The sequence below is a fragment of the Euleptes europaea genome, chromosome 2, assembly GCF_029931775.1.
Source record: "Euleptes europaea isolate rEulEur1 chromosome 2, rEulEur1.hap1, whole genome shotgun sequence".
In the NCBI taxonomy this organism is placed as follows: Eukaryota; Metazoa; Chordata; class Lepidosauria; order Squamata; family Sphaerodactylidae; genus Euleptes; species Euleptes europaea.
Genome location: NC_079313.1, coordinates 6,216,305 through 6,237,853, shown reverse-complemented (window position 1 = coordinate 6,237,853; position 21,549 = coordinate 6,216,305). Strand labels below are relative to the sequence as shown.

The 21,549-nt window shown below is 50.0% G+C and overlaps 2 protein-coding genes across 2 annotated transcripts in view; both read left to right on the top strand.

The window, feature by feature from the left end:
- Positions 1-21,549, top strand: part of UPF1 (UPF1 RNA helicase and ATPase) — a 309,167-nt gene that overhangs the window by 89,575 nt on the left and 198,043 nt on the right. The gene's annotated exons all lie outside the window — the stretch shown is intronic.
- On the top strand, positions 18,282-21,534 carry KLHL26 (kelch like family member 26). Its single transcript, XM_056844525.1, has 2 exons — positions 18,282-18,463; positions 19,937-21,534. Exons 1-2 carry the CDS (start codon positions 18,282-18,284, stop codon positions 21,516-21,518), a joined length of 1,764 nt encoding a protein of 587 aa, XP_056700503.1. The 3' UTR covers positions 21,519-21,534.

Genomic DNA, 21,549 nt, shown 5'->3' with positions numbered 1-21,549 from the left:
GATTGATTGACTGTAAAAAATTTATCCCTAATATCCTAATATTCCTAATATCTATTTCTTTCCCTTTATTTTTTTTAAACATGTTTACTTGCTCCTGTAATGAACCATTATTAAGGTGGATTTGGAGACCAACGTGGATTCTGGTTCAGCCCCACCTTCCTGCCCACCCCAAAATGTGCTGTTAATTGAATAACTTTTAAACATTTTAAATAGGACAACGGAAAGACAATGAAAACATGGGAAGAGCATCAGCATTAAAAAAGGGGGCACTTGATAACTTTATCTGACAAAATCTGCCCGCTGTTTTGGTCCCAATGACAAGATTTCACACCATTAGAATATATCCTAATTAGGCAACTATATCTGAGAATCTTAAGGGCCGCAGCAGATTCAACCATATGTTATCTTTTGGCCCCAAAACTCAAAATAATCTATACTGTATCTATTACAAGGCCATTCTAAAAAAAGTTTCCTGGGAGTAAGCCCTACTGAATAGACCTAAGCCAGATTCTGAGTAGACCTGCTTAGTATTGCTCTCTATGTAAGCCAAAAATATTAATTTTTAAGGTAACTCTTGCCTTTAAAACCCTACAGGGTTTCCATAAGTCAGCTGTCACTTGATGGCACTTCCCACTATCAATTTAATGGCACTGTAATGACTAGGGTTGCCAACCTCCAGGTACAAGCTGGAGATCTCCTGTTATTACAAATGGTCTCCAGACGACAGAGATCAGTTCACCTGGAGAAAATGGCTGCTTTGGCCATTGGACTCTATGGCATTGAAATCCCTCCCCTCCCCAAACCCCGTCCTCCGCAGGCTCCACCCCCAAAATCTCTTGCCAGTGGCAAGGAGGGACCTGGCAACCCTACGTGGATAAAATGGCCGCCTAGAAAATTAGACTCTACGGCATTGAAGTCCCTTCTCAAACCCCGCCATCCTCAGGCTCTGCCTCCCAAATCTCCCACCACTGGCAAAGAGGGACCTGGCAACCCAACCTGGAGAAAATGGCCACTTTGGCTATTGGACTCTATGGCATTGAAGTCTCTCCCCTCTCCATGGACACATGAAGCTGCCATATACAGAATCAGACCCTTGGTCCATCGAAGTCATTGTCTACTCAGACCGGCGGCGGGTCTCCAGGGTCTCAGGCAGAGATCTTTCACATCACCTATTTGCCTAGTCCCTTTAATTGGGGATGCCTGGGATTGAACCTGGGACCTTCTGCATGCCAAGCAGATGCTCTACCACTGAGCCATGGCCCCTCCAACCCCACCCTCCTCAGGCTCCGCCCCCCCCAAACCTGGCAACCCAACCTGGAGAAAATGGCCACTTTGGCAATTGGACTCTATGGCATTGAAGTCCCTCCCCAAACCCCGCCCTCCTCAGGCTCCTAAATCTCCAGGTATTTCCCAACCTGGAGCTGGCAACCCAAGTTGGGGGGAGCAGGGGCAGCTTCCCCGCAGCGCAGAGGGGAGGACAAGGGACAGCAGCTCTCCTGTGGCGTGTGCATGCGGGGTTGGCAACAATCGTTCACCCCGGGTGACCAAAAATATTTGGGCTGCCCCTGCCTGACGATTGATAAAGAGGGTGACTTCTGGATTCGTTCCCCTAGCGCTACAGGTCCCGAGCACTTTTCCTTTCTGCCCTTGTGCATGCGTCTCCATCACGCCAAGGCACCGCCTTCCACATCCTGGATCCTGTTGTAGCATCATTGGCACACGGCATGCTTCACAAATGCCTACCATCTGTGGGAGGAATTGGATTATCTCGCAAGAATCCTGGTTTGCGTAATGATCAGGCCACAAACCCACGCAGGGCAGGATGCGAGGAAAACAACAGTGGTTTTGCGAAAGGAGCAATCCTGGGGGCTCTTTGGAGGCAGAAGAACACGTTTAGGGGTTGTTGTGAATGAATATTGTGAATATTGACAATGATGGCAATAGTAATTAGGGTTGCCAACCTCCAGGTACTAGCTGGAGATCTCCTGCTGTTACAACTGATCTCCCGCCGAAAGAGATCAGTTCCCCTGGAGAAAATGGCCGCTTTGGCAATTGGACTCTATAGCATTGAAGTCCCTCCCCAAACCCCGCCCTCCTCAGGCTCCACCCCAAATACTTCCCATCGGTGGCGAAGGGGGACAGGGCAACCCTGCACTCATTATGACTAGTATCCATTTTGACTAGTGCCCATGGATAGCCCTCTCCTCCATGAATATGTCCGCTTCCCTCTCAAAACCTCCCAAGTTGGCAGCCATCACCACATCCTGGGGCAGGGAGTTCCACAATTTAACTATACCTTGTGTGAAGAAGTACTTCCTTTTATCTGTTTTGAACCTCTCATCCTCCGGCTTTAGCAGATGACCTCGCGTTCCGGTATTAGGAGAGAGGGAGAAAAGCTTCTCCCTGTCCACTTTCTCCATACCATGCATAATTTTATAGACCTCTATCATGTCTCCCCTTAGCCGCCTTCTTTCCAGGCTAAACAGCCCTAAGCGTTTTAACTGCTCCTCACAAGGCAGTTGCTCTAGCCCCCCTGATCATTTTGGTTGCTCTTTTCTGCACCTTCTCAAGCTCTGCAATATCCTTTCTTAGGTGTGGTGACCAGAACTGTACACATATATTCCAAGTGTGGTCTCACCAGAGAGTTGTACAAGGGCAGTATGATAACAGCAGTCTTATTCTCTATTCCTTGTCTAATTATGGCCAGCATGTGTGTCAGTCCACCACCTCCAGCTCTAGCGCTCTGGGAGAGGGAGACAAAGTCCTCTCTGTCCGCCTTCCCCACCCCAGAACTGTACACAGGATTCCAACCTTTGACCGATGCGGGAGCATTATGACACCGGCTGTTTTGTTTGCAGTCCCTTTCCTAAGCACCCCTGGCATGGGATTTGCCTGTTTCACACACCTAAACTAACATTCCCCTCCCCACAGCTATCCACTACAACCCCAAGATCTCTTCCCTCAACAGTCCCGGTCCAATTCACAAACACACACACACACGCACACACGCAGCTGCCTTCTACTGAATCAGACCCTTCGTCCATCAAAGTCTCTATTGTCTACTCAGACCAGCAGCGGCTCTCCAGGGTCTCAGGCAGAGAGCCCCTACCTGCCTGGTCCCTTTAACTGGACATTGAACCTGGGACCTTCTGCATGCCAAGCAGATGCTTTACCTCTGAGCCACAGCCCCTCTCTGTGGCTCTCGAGTCTCAGACAGGGGTCTCTCACATCACCTACTGCCTGGTCCCTTTAACTGGAGATGCCGGGGATTGAACCTGGGACCTTCTGCGTGCCAAGCAGATGCTCTACCACTGAGCCACGGCCCCTCTCCATGGCTCTCCAGGGTCTCAGGCAGGGGTCTTTCCCATCACCTACTCGCCTAGTCCCTTTGACTGGAGATGCTAGGGATTGAACCTGGGACCTTCTGCATAAGGAAGATTCTTTCCATAAGGGCAAATAAGATCTCCATTTCAGACAAAAATAGGGTTTCACAAGGACCAGCTACACTTAAAGGGATCCGTAAATCTGGGTTTCCCAGTAAGGTGAACCCTTTATTCCATTTTATTTTAACCTTTTATTTTAATTTCATTTAAAGTGTTTCTGATGTGTGATGGAAAAGTCCCAGAGCAATTTACACAATTAACAACAACAATCACCACCACCACAACTATGATGATGATGATGATGATGATTTAGATTTCTGGGCATTATATCCTGACAAGTCAGGCTCAGGGTGGCTTACAACACTGTCGTACAATTAAAACCAATACAGTATATAAACATCGATTAAAATTGACAGCGCCCTTCATTTATAATATCCCAGCAGTAGAGGACGAAGAGGGGGAAGAATGCCATAAATGCAATAGAACGCTGTGTGGGAGAATACAACACAAAGTAAAATGAAGACGCAGTAAAAGATTAATTGTAAAAGTTTTTATTTGTCCTCAATAGGACAGCGGGGAGGGAGCGGAAGTAGTAGTCTGTAGGAGAGCGTCCCATAACTCGAGGGGGCTGTCGCTGAAAAGACCCTGCTTATCGGTGAGGGCAATTTTGCCCTTGAGTAAGACGATACACAAATCAGAAGACCCGTCCCCAACCTTTCAAAGCCTGTAGGCACCTTTGGAATTCGGACACTGGGTGGTGGATGCAGCCACGAGGCGGAGCCATTGGCAGACCCAGACGAAGTCCAAATGGAGGGAAGAAGAGGGGTGATTTAAAAAAATACGCTGGAAAGAAAAGTGCAATCATAAATACATACACAATACCATAGAGTCGTGAGTGACAACATCCAAAATACCATAGAGTCGTGAGTGACAACATCCAAACGAGGAGAGAACAGAAATATATACACAAAGGAAAGCTGCTATACAATATCCAAAAATTCACTATCACAAAGAGTCCATAGTATATTTCCAAGTCAAGAAGACGTTCCTTTAACCAGGAAGAGTATAAAGTGTCCGTCCATGTTGGACGGACGCTTTATACTCTTCCTGGTTAAAGGAAAGTCTGCTTGACTTTTGGAAATATACTATGGACTCTTTGTGATAGTGAATTTTTGGATATTGTATAGCAGCTTTCCTTTGTGTATATATTTCTGTTCTCTCCTCGTTTGGATGTTGTCACTCACGACTCTATGGTATTGTGTATGTCTTTATGACTGCACTGTTTTTCTTATATTTCACTATTGTGTAAATATACATATAGAGAGAGCTGAGTGCTGGTCTTTACCTTCACCTATACCTTACAGCGGTCAGCCCTGGTTAGTATTTGGATAGGAGACCACCAAGGAATACCAGGGTTGCTGTGCAGAGGAAGGCACTGGCAAACGACCTGTGTTAGTCTCTTGCCATGAAACCCCCCCAAAAAGGGGTCGCCATAAGTCGGCTGCGTCTTGAGGCCACTTTACACACACATACCTTACAGTGACTATTTTGTTTGACCAACTGGAGGCTAGCAACCCTATTGGTAGGGCATCATGCCATGTAGTCCCTCTTGCAAAACAGTCGTTTTATTCAGGAGGCGTGGAACAAATGCCTTCAATAAACTAATAAGCAATTCATGCAGTCTGGAGATCAGTTGCAATTCCGTGGGGGGGGGTGTCCAGGAAGCCCCCCACCTGGGGGTTATGCAAAAACAATCCACACAAGGCTCAGTTCTATACATATATTCAAAAGGAGACTACTATGTAGCATTAAGAAAACAACAAGGCTGAAGAAGTCATCATTGGTGAAAGCGTCTATTACCTGGAAGACGTTTCCATTCTACTATAAGTGCCAGCTTGGTCTCCTTTTGAAACACCTGCAGTATATAGCCAGTGGATATAAAAGTCTGATTCCCCACTTGACCTCTTGGAAAATCTGTAGGAATTCTTTCTACCTTTGGGACCAGCTCTTACAAAGACTGAAATTGTACTGGAAAGTCTTTAAGACCCAAAGAGAAACATTAGACATAGAGTTGTTGTATATATTGTTCTTTGACTTGTCTTTTGGCATTTTTGTATAATGTTCTCTTGTTTGACTGTTGCTCACCTATAGATATTGCTTGCACCACGTTTTGTATTGACTATCTCCTTTTGAACATATGTATAGAACTGAGCCTCGTGTGGATTGTTTTTGCATAGCCTATTAGCATCGCACTGTGAATTGTTTTGATGACCCACCTGGAGGTTGGCAACCCTATTGGTAGGGCATCATGCCGTGCAGTCTGCCTTGCAAAACAGCCGTTTTTATTCAGGAGAAGTGGAATAAAAAGCCTTCAATAGACAAATAAGCAATTCATGGAGTCTGGAGGCCAGTTACAATTCAGGGTGTGTGTAAGTCTCCAGCTCCCACCTGGAGGCTGGCAACCCTAATGGTAGGGCCTAATACCGTGCAGTCTACCTTGCAAAACAGCCGCTTTTATTCAGAAGTGGAATAAAAAGCCTTCAATAGACAAATAAGCAATTCATGGAGTCTGGAGGCCAGTTACAATTCAGGGTGTGTGTGTGTCTCCAGCTCCCACCTGGAGGCTGGCAACCCTAATGGTAGGGCCTAATGCCGTGCAGTCTACTTTGCAACACTGCCGTTTTTATTCAGGAGAAGTGGAATAAAAAGCCTTCAATAGACAAATAAGCAATTTAAGCAATTAAAAACAATAAAAACAAATATATGTGTATGTATGTGTATTATATATATATATATATATATATATATATATATATATATATATACACACACACACACACACACACACACACATATATATATATATATACATACACATACATACATACATATATACACACACACACACACACACACACACACACACACACAAATAAGCAATTTATGTAGTCTGGAGATCAGTTGCAATTCTGGGTTGGGGGGACCAGCAAGCCCCCCACACCTGGAGGTTGGCAACCCTCATTATAGGGAGGGGGGAATAATAGAACCACAGAGCTTGGAAGGGACCACCGAGGTCATCTAGTCCAACCCCCTGCGCAATGCGGGGAACTCACAACTACCTCCCCCCCACACACACACCCAGTGACCCCCTAGATGGGGGGCAGCCCCTCCAGGATCCCTGGCCAATTTTCCCTTGGGGGGGGACTGATGAAGCCCCCCCACAAAGCCCCCCCCCCAATGAATGGGGGCTGCGGGACCAGAGGGGCCCCCCCTCCAAAAGAGACCCCTGTTGTGGGGCCCGGACCCTCCCCTTGCCGGGGGGGGGCGGAGGAGGAGGCCGGCCCGCCGCCCCCCGCTCCTCCCCGGCCTCGATTTCCTCCTCCTCCCGCCCGGCCTCGGCCCAGCCAGGCCCGCCGAGGGAAGATGGCGGAGTCCGGCGGGGCCGAAGCCTTCGCCGCCGAGCCGCCCCCCACGCCCGGCAGCAGCGCCAGGTGAGCCCCACGGCGGCCCCACGGCCCCGCCCCACACCGGGGGGGCCGGCTGGGGAGGGGGCCCCGCCCACGCCGCCCCCCAGGGGAGGGAGGGAGGGAGCAAGGCGCCCCCCCCACCCGGGGTCCCTGCCCTGGGCCCCCCCTCTCCTTTGCCCCCCAGGCCCCCCCTCTGCCCCCCCAGCCCACCTTCCCCAGGACCCCCCTCTTCTGCTGAGCCCCCCCCCCAAGCATTGCCCCCCTGGCTCTTTCCAGCCCCCCCATCCTCATCCCCACTCCTTTCTAATTTGCCCCCCTCCAGCCCCCCAAACTGTCTCCCACATTGCCCCAGCCCCTTTTTCCAGCCCCCATCCTCTCTCCCCCCCATCCTCATCCCCACTCCTTTCTAATTTGCCCCCTCCAGTCCCCCAAATTGTCTCCCACATTGCCCCAGCCCCTCTTTCCAGCCCCCCCACTGTCTCCCCATCCTCATCCCCTCTCCTTTCTAATTTGCCCCCCTCCAGCCCCCCAAACTGTCTCCCACATTGCCCCAGCCCCTCTTTCCAGCCCCCCATCTTGTCTCCCCCATCCTCATCTCCATTCCTTTCTTATTTGCCCCCCTCCAGCCCCCCAAACTGTCTCCCACATTGCCCCAGCCCCTCTTTCCAGCCCCCCCTCTGTCTCCCCCATCCTCATCTCCATTCTTGTCTAATTTGCCCCCCTCCAGCCCCCCCAAACTGTCTCCCACATTGCCCCAGCCCCTCTTTCCAGCCCCCCATCTTGTCTCCCCCATCCTCATCTCCATTCCTTTCTAATTTGCCCCCCTCCAGCCCCCCCAAACTGTCTCCCACATTGCCCCAGCCCCTCTTTCCAGCCCCCCATCCTGTCTCCGCCCCCACCCACCCTTGTCTCCCCCACCCCTTTCTAATTTGCCCCACTCCAGCCTCCCATAATGACACCCCCTCCAAATAGCCATCCCACTCCCTCCTATCTGCCCCCTTTCTAATTTGCCCCGTCACTCCTCTGCCCCCAGCCGATCTTCCCCACAGCTCTCCTCCTCTGCTAAGCCCCCCTAGCATTGACCATTTCTCTTTCCAGACCTCCCATATTGTCTCCCATATTCCCCCAGCTCCTCTTTCCAGCCCCCCATACTGTCTCCCCCCACCTATCCTTGTCTCCTCCATACCTTTCTAATTTGCCCCCCTCCAGCCTCCTATGCTGACACCCCCTTCCAAATATCCATCCCACTTCCTCCTATCTGCCCCCTGGGGGGATGTATCCCCCCCCTCGTAGCTGCCCCACTTCTAAGCTTCCCTCCTCTCCTGCCTAACCCCAGCAAGCTGCCCTTTCCCTCTATGGTTATTCTTCTTGTCTCCCCACCCTCTCCATTGTAATATTAACCCCCATCACCTGATCTGACCCCCCCTTCACTAGTTCTCTCGCTCATTTTTTCTTCCCTCCCCCCATAATTGAGCCCCCTGTGCTGGTCCCTCCCCCTGCCCCCAATGCTTCATCCCCTAACATGTTTCCAGTCCTGGGTTTAGATCTTTAGCCCCACAGAAAATGATAAGACTGCTGGGGCTTAGTTTGGGGGAGGGGGGAGTGAGATGGGGGGGTCGACTGTCCTGCAGTCCACTGTGTCTGATTCTCCTCCATCGGGCTCCAATTTCCTCCCCACCCCCACAGTCTCTTTCCTATCTCCTTGCGTTCCTTTGGTACCCCTTCCCTCAATTTTGGACTTTTATTTTCTCTGCTTCGCTTTCTCTGTTGAAGGTTTTGCATTTATCATATTCTGCCATCCACTATGAGACAAGAAGAGAAAGGTGCATTCATATGTTTGAATGTTTTAAAGATATTAATAATGTAATATTTTATTTTAATAATATTTAAAAGTAGCGTACGTCTTATCCACATCTGTTTTTTTTCATTGGGGTCTCTAAATTCATTTCTAATTTCCTTTGCCTTTCTAATTTACTTTTTACTTGAGTTCTCCAATCTTGTGCATGTTTACTCAGAGGTATCTTCCACTGACTTCAGTGGGTTTTACTCCCAGGTAAGTGTCCTTTGTACAAGGGCATCCTTTGCTCAGACATTTTCGACATCAGACTGCCGTCTGCCCCTTGGCTGGGGGGTTTCAGTTATTTATTTGCCCTCCCCCTTTGGCCTTAATGGTTCAGTTAGTATGGTATAGCGGTTAAGGGTGTCACACTAGATCTGGGACACCCAGGTCACAGGGAGGAGAGGAGAACGATATTACATCATTAGGGGGGAGTTTTTAAATGAAGGAAATAAATGTAATAAACTGCTTGTGATAGAATCAGATTATGGTAATTCACAGGGGATTTGTAGTCTTTTAAAAAAGTTTTATTAATAAAAATGGACAATCAACAGTAAATATATACATCAGGTAAAAACAAAGTGACATAATCACATAAAGTCACATAAAATACTTTACAACTCTGCATCCATAGCCTCCTCTCGCTTAACCAAAACTATGGGGGTTACCGCACTTGTATTCCCAGCGATGTATTAAGAGTTTGAAAACGTTTTTAAAAATACTGTTCACACTTTCTATGTATTCCCACCGATGTAAAGAGTTTGAAAACGTTATAAAAAATACTGTTCGCACTTTGTTTGGCCTCTTTAGCTGTGAAGACGTTTTCCAACCATTTACCGGTATAAGCCGTAGTATCCAAAAACCCTTTTAAAGCGATGTTTTTTATAACATTTTCAAACTCTTAATACATCGCTGGGTATACAAAGTGCGGTAACCCCCTATATCTTATTATAAAATGGACATTTCCATTCTTTGAAATAGTTCTTGTCCGTAACTGGTCCAAACTATTAATATCATTTTTTTGGTAAGCGGTTAGCTTCACTAAAATATACACTTCTTTATTTTTGAAAACCAATCACGTATCTTAGGGGAGGATTTCTGGTTCTGGCCTAGCAAAGACCATTCTAGAAGAGGCAGAAGAAGAGTTGGTTTTTATATGCCGACTTTCTCTACCACTTCAGGGAGAATCAAACTGGCTTACAATCGCCTTCCCTCCCCCTCCCTACAACAGACACCCTGTGAGGTAGGTGAGGCTGAGAAAGTGTGACTAGCCCAAGGTCACCCAGCTGGCTTCATGTGGAGGAGTGGGGAATCAAACCCAGTTCTCCAGATCAGACTCCACCGCTCCAAACCACCACTCTTAACCACTACACCACGCTGGCTCTCTAGCTGCAGTTAACATATGTAATGCTACTATCCGTTGGTCTCTCGGTATTTCGGGAAGACAGTTCAACGGTAAGGTTTCTGGCTTAAATGGAATTTGTTTCCTCCACCCGACTGACATAATTTTTACAACCTGTTTCCAAAAGACTGATGGCCTTATGCAACCCCATCACGTATGAAAAAAATCTGCATTGTCTTCATTTACGGAACCAACATCTGCTGGTATCTGTCTTATAGATCTTTGCCATCCTTGAAGGTGGTAGATGGCATCTGTAACCCAGGGGTTTGTATTCTTTAAAATAATCCCCCCCAAAGGCAAAAGCAACCCAAGCAGTAGGACGATTGGAACGAGGAAAGCTGCAGCCGAAAAAACCCTTGCTTAACCGAAACGCTGTAGGCCCAATTTAAAACTTGTAAAAGTAGGACCTCCGCGGGCAGAAATGTTTCTCGCCGGAGAAAAGGGGTACGTGTCCTTCGGCACCAAGTTAGCTTTGGAGAGGTAGGGATAAGAAGCAGGGAAATGCAGGGAGAAAAGAGGTCTCCTGGGTGAGGAGAGGTCTTCGTGGGATCAGAAGGGGGCAATCAGAAGCCAAGTTGGGCTCTGGTCCCCTATGGTGAACAGAGAAGCCTCCCGATGACCCGGGTTTCTAAAACTGGAACAGAATTGGCGCCACGTGTTTGCTCTTAACAGGTGCACGTAGGTGGGTTGGCCGCCAGATCTTTTTGACAGGCGTGTTAACCACTGCGGTCTTATTTGGAAGGCTAGGGTGGAGTGTGGAAACCTGACGGGATCCAATTAAGATCTGTCTGTAAAGTCCTGCTCTGGGGCAGTGTCTGTTGTGGATGCTAGGAGATTTTCTTTCTAAAGCATCCCCCCCCCCCCGCCAGGTCTGTGTTTCTAGCTTTCTTCCTTTTTTGTTTGTATTTTTGGTTTTGACATAGGACGGGGGCTTTTCTGGAGTGGCCCCCTGCTCTTTGGCACTCCACTCCACTCCACTCAGCAAGCCTCTAATCAGGGAGTGTAACATATTTAAATACTAGTTTCTTGTGGGTCAGACTGTTTTAAAGTTATTTTAATGTTATTTTATGATATTTTATGTTTTTTTTAACGTTTTGTATGGTGGATTGTGATGGCCTTCGGCCGCAGACAATAAACTTTATCACTGTCACATTCAGCAAGCCGGTTCCTTCTTTTTTCCCCAAAGGGAGGTGAAAACTTACCTTTTCCTTGGGGTCTCCAAATTAATTTCTAATTTTTTTTATCGTTCTAATTTACTTTTTACTTGAGCTCTCCAATCCTGTTCAGGTTTACTCAGAGGTAACTCCCACTGACTTCAGTGGGTTTTACTCCCAGGTAAGTGTCCCTTGTACAAGGGCATCCTTTGCTCAGACATTTCTGACATAAGGCCGTCTGCCCCTTGGCCGAGGGGTGTCAGTTATTTATTTGCCCCTCTTTTGGCCATAATGGTTAATCTAGTATGGTATAGTCGGTTAAGGGTGTCACAGTAGATCTGGGACACACAAGGTTCAAATCCCTGGTGGTCAATCTCAGCCTGGCCTGCTTTGCAGGTTTGTTGTGAGGATCACAAGGAGGAGAGGAGAATGATGTTGCCTATTGTGTTCCCTGCCCTTTCCGTCCCTATTTTCTTGGTGCCCGCCCCTCAGTTGCCATCCCATAGCCTCCACCCCCTCGCCCAGTCCCCTCACCCCTTCTTAATCCTTGACATAATTCCTGCACAGATACTGCTTTCAAATAATTTGTAATCTCTCATGCACGTCTGGCCGGGGTTTTTGCTTCTGATCCTTAATGTAGGATTATCCTTTCGCTGCCCCCTTTCTCTCTAGAACGGGCTGAATCCTCGTGGAAAAAAATCTTATCTGGTTTGGCAGGAGTTCCCCTTGTTGTCTGTCGGGAGGCAAATATTCCTTTTCTGTTGGATAAGCCAGCTCTGGGTTGCTGCTTTGGGAAAGAAGCCATGTGCTAAAGTGTGTGCTAATTGATTTCTAGCCAGTGACTTCTGAGCAAAGGAAAGCGTTCGCGCATAAACACAAACGCTTTCCCCACCCCCAAGGAAAACTTGGAAAATTGAACCTGCAGATTAAGACTTAATTATTTAGTCTTCATTGTTGCCATCCTATCCCGGGATCTGGTTGGGTTGAGATATATAGACTACAGAATACATACACACATGAAGCTGCCTTCTACTGAATCAGACCCTTGGTCCATCAAAGTCAGTACTGTCTACTCAGACCGGCAGCAGCTCTCCAGGGTCTCAGGCAGGGGTCTTTCACATCACCTACCTGCCTAGCCCCTTTAACTGGAGGTGCCGGGGATTGAACCTGGGACCTTCTGCATGCCAAGCAGATGCTCTGCCACTGAGCCACAGCCCCTCCCCAACACACACACCCCTCTTACATTTTTACCCTAGGTCACCCAGCAGGCTTCATGTGGAGAGGGGGGGAACCAACCTAGTCCACCGGATTAGAATCCGCTGCCCATGTGGAAGAATTGGAAATCAAACCCGGTTCTCCAGATTAGGGTCTGCCACTCATGTGGAGGAGTGGGGAATCGAACCCGGTTCTCCAGATTAGGGTCCACCGCTCTTAACCACTACACCACGCTGGCATCTTGGAGTAACCACCAAAGGAGACCGCACACGACTGGCCAGCCCATTCCTGGGTGCAGAACCCACTGAGATCCACCGAGATCCTCACCGAGATCCTCGCATTTGCGGAGTGTCCTCCCCCTCCCCTGAAATGAGGCCTCAAGGTCTTGCTTTTTGCATGGGCGTACAACAGTGAAGTGCAAAAATCTGTAATGTTACAATAACCATGGTTACCTTGGATTTATCTGTCAAAACCTGGCTTTCTTATCTCGTTGTTGTTGTTGTTGTTGTTGTTGTTTTAGGTTAGATTTGTTGTTGTTTTTAAGTGTCCCAATTGCCGTTTTAGAAACTGGCATTGCGCCTCTGGTGTGTTAACTGAGCAGCGTGACGAGCAAAACGTTACCTTGCAAGGACGCTGAACGCCCCTTTCTTCGTTTTCCGATCAGTGTGCAAAGGTGTAAACATGAGAGTCCTGTTTTGCTGTTTTAAGGTCTCTCGTCGCTTCTGTCAAAGGGAGATCCGGACGGGAATACATGCGGAGCCGGTCCGGCTAGCTTTTGCCATGAGAGTCCTGTGCCCAGGAGAGGCGATGGAGGGGGACATCGTAAAGGCCTGAGATAGCCAGCGTGGTGTAGTGGTTAACGGGTGGTTTGGAGCAGTGGGCTCTGATCTGGAGAACTGGGTTTGATTCCCCACTCCTCCACATGAGCGGCGGAGGCTAATCTGGAGAACCGGGTTGGTTTCCCCACACCTACACATGAAGTCAGCTGGGTGACATTGGGCTAGTCACAGCTCTCTTAGAGCTCTCTCAGCCCCACCTACCTCACAGGGTGTCTTTTGTGGAGAGGGGAAGGGAAGGCGATTGTAAGCCTTTTTGATTCTCCCTTAAGTGGTGGAGAAAGTTGGCATATAAAAACCAACTCCTCCTCCTCCTCCTCCTCCTTCTTCTTCTCTTTTAGCCGAGTAGCTTAGCAAAAGGTCCCTTGCTTTTGGCCGGGTGCTAAAGATATTGGTGGCCTAGAGGGCATTTGCAGGCTAAGTTAAGGACCCCCTAATTAACTCAAAGCGCTGTGCTCCTTGGAACTCCCAACCAGGTGCCAATTCTTGCCGAAATGCAAACTGGGGAGGATCTAGTGGGAAAACTAATGGTTCTTTGGGGTGTGCGCAAGTGCCCAACAAGATCAGGAGCAGTGGCTAAGGAGCCGCGGGGGCAGAAGTTCAAATCTTGCCCACCCATGCGCTCCCTGGAGTCTGAAAGAACTGCTCAGCTGTATGTACAATGGGGTGGGAGAATCATAGAATCATAAGAGTTGGAAGGGGCCATACAGGCCATCTAGTCCAACCCCCTGCTAAATGCAGGATCTGCCTGGAGCATCCCTGAGAAGTGCTTGTCCAGCCTCTGCTTATAGGCTGCCAGTGAGTGGGAGCTCACCACCTCCCTAGGAAGCTGATTTCACTGTCGATCAACCCTTACTGTAAAAAAAGTTTCCCTAATATCCAGCCAGTACCTTTCTGTCCACAATTTAAACCCATTATTGCGAGTCCTACCCTCTGCTGCCAACAGGAACAGCTCCCTGCCCTCCTCTAAGTGACAGCCCTTCAAATACTTAGAGAGAGCAATCCTGTCCCCCCTCAACCTCCTCTTCTCCAGACTGGACATTCCCAACTCCCTCAGCCTTTCCTCATAGGGCTTGCTCTCCAGGTCCCTGATCCCCTGATCATCCTCGTCGCTCTTGTGCACCCGCTTCATTCTGTCTGCATACTTTTTGAACTGAGGCCTCCAGAACTGCACACAATACTCCAGGAGCAGCCTGAACAGTACAGAGGGACTATGACATTTTGCAGTTTGGATGATATGTCTCTGTTGGTGCACCCCAAGATTGCATTACCTTTTTTTGTCACTGCATCACACTGGCTGCTCATATTTAACTTACGGTCCATCCGTACCCCAAGATCCTGTCCACACACACGGCTGCCCAGAGGTGTATCCCCCATCCAGTATGCATGTCCTTAATTTCTGTTACCCAGATGTAGAACTTGGCACTTACCCTTGTTGAATTGCATCCTGTTCACGTCCCAACCTTGCAAGGCTCTACAAGAGGAGATATGCAAACGGCTTTCAATGCTCAAAAACCAAGTGCCGTTCTTGCAAATAAATATCTCTAGGAACAACCCCACTACCTCTTGTAAGGCCTGTTATTATAAATGGCCTCCCAGTCCTGAAGTCACGACCTGCCTATTGTAAGTTCTTAACAGTTCCCAAATGCAGAATATTATTCTCCTGGGCAAGGTTAAAGGATTTGCCATTAGGGGAACTAACAGGTAGACTTCAAGCGATCCCCTCCTCAAGTCGATTCTGCGATTGTAACTCAGGAGACTGAGACACCATTTGGCATTTTTTCATCAGTTGTAAGAAGAACAACGTGGCCCGTGAGAAACCGATCTATAGATATATTCAAAAATGGAGCCCCGATACCAAGCAAGAGCTTGTCGTTCAGTTACTAGCAGATATTGATCCAAACATATTCTTGGCGGTTGCAAAACTTTTGTCTAGGGCGTTTAATGCTGTTATCTTGTTAAAATTTTAACCTATATTTTTAGTTATTTAAAATGTGATAACTGAAATGAATGCTATATTATGACTTTAGATATTTTGTTGTTTGATATGTGTTTTATTCTCCTTTTTGCTTGTGACCTGTTGGTCTCCATAGAATCATAGAGTTGGAAGGGACCACCAGGGTCATCTAGTCCAACCCTTCACAATGCAGGAAATTCACAACTACCTTCCCCACACACACCCCAGTGACCCCTACTCCACGCCAGAAGATGGCCAAGATGCCCTCCCTCTCATGAACTGCCTAAGGTCAAAGAATCAGCATTGCTGACAGATGGCCATCTAGCCTCTGCTTACAAACCTCCAGGGAAGGAGAGCTCACCACCTCCCGAGGAAGCCTGTTTCACTGAGGAACCCCTCTAACTGTTAGAAAACTCTTCCTAATGTCTAGACGGAAATTCTTTTGATTTAATTTCAATGTGTTGGTTCTGGTCTGGCCTTCTGGGGCAACAGAAAACAACTCGGCACCCTCCTCTCTATGACAGCCCTTCAAGTACTTGAAGATGGTTATCATATCCCCTCTGTCTTCTCTCCAGGCTAAACATACCCAGCTCCTTCAACCTTTCTTCCAGACCCCTGACCATCTTTGTCGCCCTCCTCTGTATACTTTCCAGCTTGTCTATATCTTCCTTAAATTTTTAAGCAGTAAATAAGTGGATGGAATTATTATAAATTGTTATAAATGCCAAACGTGGCTATGGGGAAGAACAGAGGCAGGGAGCCACCTGGGGGGGCTGATTCCCCAAGACCCAGCCCTGCCAGCTAACCTGACACCCGCGCTGTCATAATGGCTGATACAACCCTGGCTAAGGGACAGGCGGCCTCCCCTTGCATTTCTCAGCCTCCCTCTGCTTTGCATTTCTTCAACCCATGGCCCCCAATGCGCCTCTCAGTCACGCCAGGTATTATTTTGTTAGCGTCGCTCAGCAACGTACCAGCCGCTTCCCCGTACGCTCTCCTTCGAGTGCCTGAGGATAAAGTCAGTTTAGAAGGCTACAAGATGGTAAAATGGCACAAAACGTCCAGCGCCTGTGGACGGAAAGCCCGGTCCGGTTCTCTCTCAGCTCTGAAAGGGTATCAAAAGAGGCAGCCGGCAAACTCCTGTTCAGCCGAGGCTCCGCTACTGAGAAAGGGCCGTTTCTGGTCCCTTAGAGGAGGGCAGGGAGCTGTTCCTGTTGGCAGCAGAGGACAGGACTCGCAATAATGGGTTTAAATTGCAGGCAGAATGGTACCAGCTGGATATTAGGAAAAATATTTTACGGTAAGAGTTGTCCGACAGTGGAATCAGCTACCTGGAGAGGTGGTGAGCTCCCCCTCGCTGGCAGTCTTTAAGCAGAGGCTGGACAAGCACTTGTCAGGGATGCTCTAGGCCAGTGGTTCCCAAACTTTCGGAGTCCAGGAGCACTTTTCAGGAGAGAAATTAGTCACAGAGCACTAATTTTCACCTAGCGCCTATATACTAAACCGAGTGACAAGAGCGAGGTAGCAGTCGGCATATAAAAACCAACTCCTCTTCTTCTTCTACTTCCCCGTGATAGGCCTGGGTTTGAGTCTGTGTTCCCCCACCCCCTGCTCCAGCAAGGCATCCTCGGACTGCAGGATTCCAATGTGCCCCCCCTTCTCTCTCCCCAGTTTTGCAGTGTGGACTAGTAAAAGCCATTCCTTCCCCTCTCAACAGCCGGTGAACTCACCGTAAAAGAGAGGAGATAACAACAACAAGAAGAAGAAATGTCATACCGAAGCGGCTTGTGTGGGTTCTGCGCATTGCGGGAGTTTTATATAAACCATTTCGCTCTCGCTCGCTCTCTTTATGAAGTGTTCCTGCTCTTTTATGTCCTTGACATCCCGTTCAACTCCGGCCTAACCAAAGAGCAGAACTGAGATCTGGGTGATGCCGAAGGGAGCTGATGTGTGTGTGTGTTTTTTTTTCTGGGGTCCCCTAAGCTGGGGACGGGCTTAGCACCCACCCGAAAGTGGTGCTGAATGGCCCCCATTCAAGCATATGGTTTGCGCTCATTCCTGTGTATGTAATTGAAAGCACTGCATTTTTGGGGGTGGGGGGGGGAACTCTGTTGCTGGCAGAGCACAGCCCCTCCCTCCCATGGTGCCCTGACCTCGATAGCCCAAGCCAGCCCAATCTTGTCAGATCTTGGAAGCTAAGCAGGGTCTGCCCTGGTTAGTACTTGGGATGGGAGACTGCCAAGGAATTCCAGGGTTGCTACGCAGAGGCAGGCAATGGCAAACCACCTCTGTTTGCCTCTGCCCTGACCTCGATAGTCCCGGCTAGCCTGAGCTTGTCAGATCTTGGAAGCTAAACAGGGTTGACCCTGGTTAGTGCTTGGATGGGAGACCACCAAGGAAGCCCAGGGTTGCTACGCAGAGGCAGGCAATGGCAAACCACCTCTGTTTGCCTCTGCCCTGACCTCGATAGTCCCGGCTAGCCTGAGCTTTTCAGATCTTGGAAGCTAAACAGGGTTGACCCTGGTTAGTGCTTGGATGGGAGACCACCAAGGAAGCCCAGGGTTGCTACGCAGAGGCAGGCAATGGCAAACCCCCTCTGTTTGTCTCTGCCTTGGCCTCAATAGCACAGGCTAATCAGATCTCATCAGATCGTGGAAGCTAAACAGGGTTGGCCCTGGTTAGTGCTTGGGTGGGAGACGGCCAAGGAAGCCCAGGGTTGCTACGCAGAGGCAGGCAATGGCAAACCCCCTCTGTTTGTCTCTGCCCTGGCCTCGATAGCGCAGACTAGTCAGATCTTGTCAGAAAGTGCAAGCTAAGCAGGCTGGGCCCTGGTTAGTGCTTGGATGGGAGACGGCCAAGGAAGCCCAGGGTTGTTCCGCGGAGGCAGGCAATGGCAAACCACCTCAGAATGTCTCTTGCCTTGAAAACCCTACCAGGTCACCATCAGTCAGCTGTGACTTGATGGCGGGAAAAAACCGCCTGGTGGCAGACGGGGTCCCTCCAACTCCCCTCTCCCTTTCTCATTCCAGCATGGCAGACAAGAGCAGCACCTTGAAGTGTACTTTCTCCGCCCCCGGCCACAGCGCCACTCTCCTGCACGGCCTGGCCTCGCTCCGTGCCCAGGCACAGCTGCTGGACGTCATGCTGACCATCAACAATGAAGTGTTCCAGGTTCACAAGGTGGTTTTGGCCGCCTGCAGCGACTACTTCAGGTGAGGCTGTCGTGGCTGACTGCTGACGCATTTATTTACATTAAAATATTTGTACCCTGCCTTTCCTCTTGGCTCAAATGCCCCGCTTATCTCTACACGTTAAGGAGTCGCAAAGCAGCTTGCAATCACCTTCCCTTCCCCTCCCCACAACAGACACCTTGTGAGGTAGGTGGGGCTGAGAGCGCTTGGAGAGAACTGTGACTAGCCCAAGGTCACCCAGCTAGCTTCATGTGGAGGAGTGGGGAATCGAACCCGGTTCTCCAGATTAGAGTCCGCTGCTCATGTGGAGGAGTGGGGAATCAGACCCTGTTCTCCAGATTAGAGTCTGCTGCTCATGTGGAGGAGAGGGGAATCAGACCCGGTTCTCCAAATTAGAGTCCGCTGCTCATGTGGAGGAGTGGGGAATCGAACCCGGTTCTCCAGATTAGAGTCCGCTGCTCATGTGGAGGAGTGGGGAATCAGACCCGGTTCTCCAGATTAGAGTCTGCTGCTCATGTGGCGGAATGGGGAATCAGACCTGGTTCTCCAGATTAGAGTCCACTGCTCATGTGAAGGAATGGGGAATCAGACCTGGTTCTCCAGATTAGAGTCCGCTGCTCATGTGGAGGAGTGGGAAATCAAACCCGGTTCTCCAGATTAGAGTTCACCGCTCTTAACCACTACACCGCACTGGCTCTCAGTGTATTGAAAGAGGTGAAAAGATGTGCCAAGGCTGTGCCTCATTCCTTCTGCCAGCAGACTGGGCCGATCCATTTTAGTCTGTGGCTGGCTCTCGGGTCCCTGCCTGTGTCCCGGCGGTCTCTTCCATAGGCTGCTGGTATCCGCTTGTCTGTGCTCCTGCCAAACACAGGAGTGTTGGAGGTGACAGGGAGGAATGACTCCCCAGTGGAGCCACCTTTAAAAAGCTGCCCATAGGTGGGTTTGAGGGCCAGCTTATTGTGAGCATGTAACGAGATCGCGAGCTGAGGGTGGCATCGAGGGGTCAGGACCATGGACAGAGCCGAGTGGGTCCTGGCAAAAAGTTGAAGCAAACTGGGACATAAGGAAAGCCCTGCTGGATCAGACCAAGGCCCATCAAGTCCAGCAGTCTGTTCACACAGCGGCCAACCAGGTGCCTCCAGGAAGCCCACAAACACGACAGCTGCAGCAGCATTATCCTGCCTGTGTTTCACAGCACCTAATACGATAGGCATGCTCCTGTGATACTAGAGAGAATAGGTATGGCAAACCACCCCATAAACAAAGTCTGCCTACAGGTCAGTAAAATGAGCACCCGGCTTGCTGGGGGTAAAGCGTAGAGGACTGGGGAAGGCAATGGCAAACCACCCCATAAACATAGTCTGCCTTGGAAACGTCAGGATGTGATGTCACCCAATGGGTCAGTAATGACCCAGTGCTTGCACAGGGGACTACCTTTACAGACCCTGGGTGGGGAACCTGACTTATTTCCTCTTGTGCTGTTTGCCCCCGCAGGGCAATGTTCACTGGCGGCATGCGAGAAGCCACCCAAGACGTCATTGAATTGAAAGGCGTGTCTGCCAAGGGCCTGAAGCACATCATTGATTTTGCGTACAGTGCTGAAGTGACCCTCGACCTCGACTGCATCCAGGACGTGCTGGGGGCGGCCGTCTTCCTGCAGATGGTGCCCGTGGTGGAGCTCTGCGAGGAGTTCTTGAAGTCTGCCATGAGCGTCGAGACGTGCCTCAACATCGGGCAGATGGCCACTACCTTCAGCCTGGCCTCCTTGAAAGAGTCGGTGGACGCTTTCACTTTCCGGCACTTCCTGCAGATCTCTGAGGAGGAAGACTTCCTCCACCTGCCTCTGGAGCGCCTCGTCTTTTTCCTCCAGAGCAATAAGCTGAAGACTTGCAGCGAGATCGACCTCTTCCGGGCTGCCATCCGCTGGCTGCAGTACGACCAGTCGCGCCGCAGCAACGCCAGCCAGGTCCTCTGCCATATCCGCTTCCCGCTCATGAAATCGTCTGAGCTGGTGGACAACGTCCAAACCTTGGACATCATGGTGGAGGACGTCTTGTGCCGCCAGTACCTCTTGGAAGCCTTCAACTACCAGATCTTGCCTTTCCGGCAGCACGAGATGCAGTCGCCCCGGACTGCCATCCGCTCCGACGTCCTTTCCCTTATCACTTTCGGCGGGACTCCGTACACGGACAACGACCGGACCGTGAGCAGGAAAGTCTACTATTTGCCGGACAGTGGCACGCGCCAGTTCAAGGAGCTGACGGAAATGGAGGTGGGGAGCAGCCACACGTGTGTGGCGGTGCTGGATAATTTTGTGTATGTGGTCGGGGGGCAGCATCTGCAGTACCGGAGCGGCGAGGGGGCGGTGGACATCTGCTATCGTTACGACCCTCACCTGAATCAGTGGCTGCGTATCCAGGCCATGCAGGAGAGCCGGATCCAGTTCCAACTGAACGTCTTGTACGGCGTGGTCTATGCCACGGGCGGCCGGAACCGGTCTGGGAGTTTGGCTTCCGTAGAGAAGTATTGCCCCAAAAGCAATGAGTGGAGCTATGTTTGCTCCCTCAAGCGCAGGACGTGGGGTCACGCTGGGGCAACGGTGGGAGGCAAGTTGTATATATCGGGTGGGTACGGGATATCGGTGGAAGATAAAAAGGCGTTGCATTGCTACGACCCCACTGCCGATCAGTGGGAGTTCAAAACCCCGATGAATGAGCCCCGGGTCCTGCATGCCATGGTGAGCGCCAATGGCAGGATATATGCCCTGGGAGGGCGCATGGACCACGTGGACCGTTGCTTCGATGTGCTGGCAGTGGAATATTATGTCCCCGAAACCAATCAGTGGACCACGGTCAGCCCGATGCGGGCGGGGCAGTCGGAAGCCGGCTGTTGCCTGCTGGAGAAGAAGATCTACATTGTGGGGGGCTACAACTGGCACCTCAACAACGTCACAAGCATCGTCCAGGTGTACAACACCGAGACGGACGAGTGGGAGCGGGACCTCCACTTCCCGGAGTCTTTTGCCGGCATCGCTTGCGCGCCCGTCATCCTGCCGCAGACTACGGCTCAGAGGTGACCAAGACTCTCTGAGATGTTGCACGCTGTCG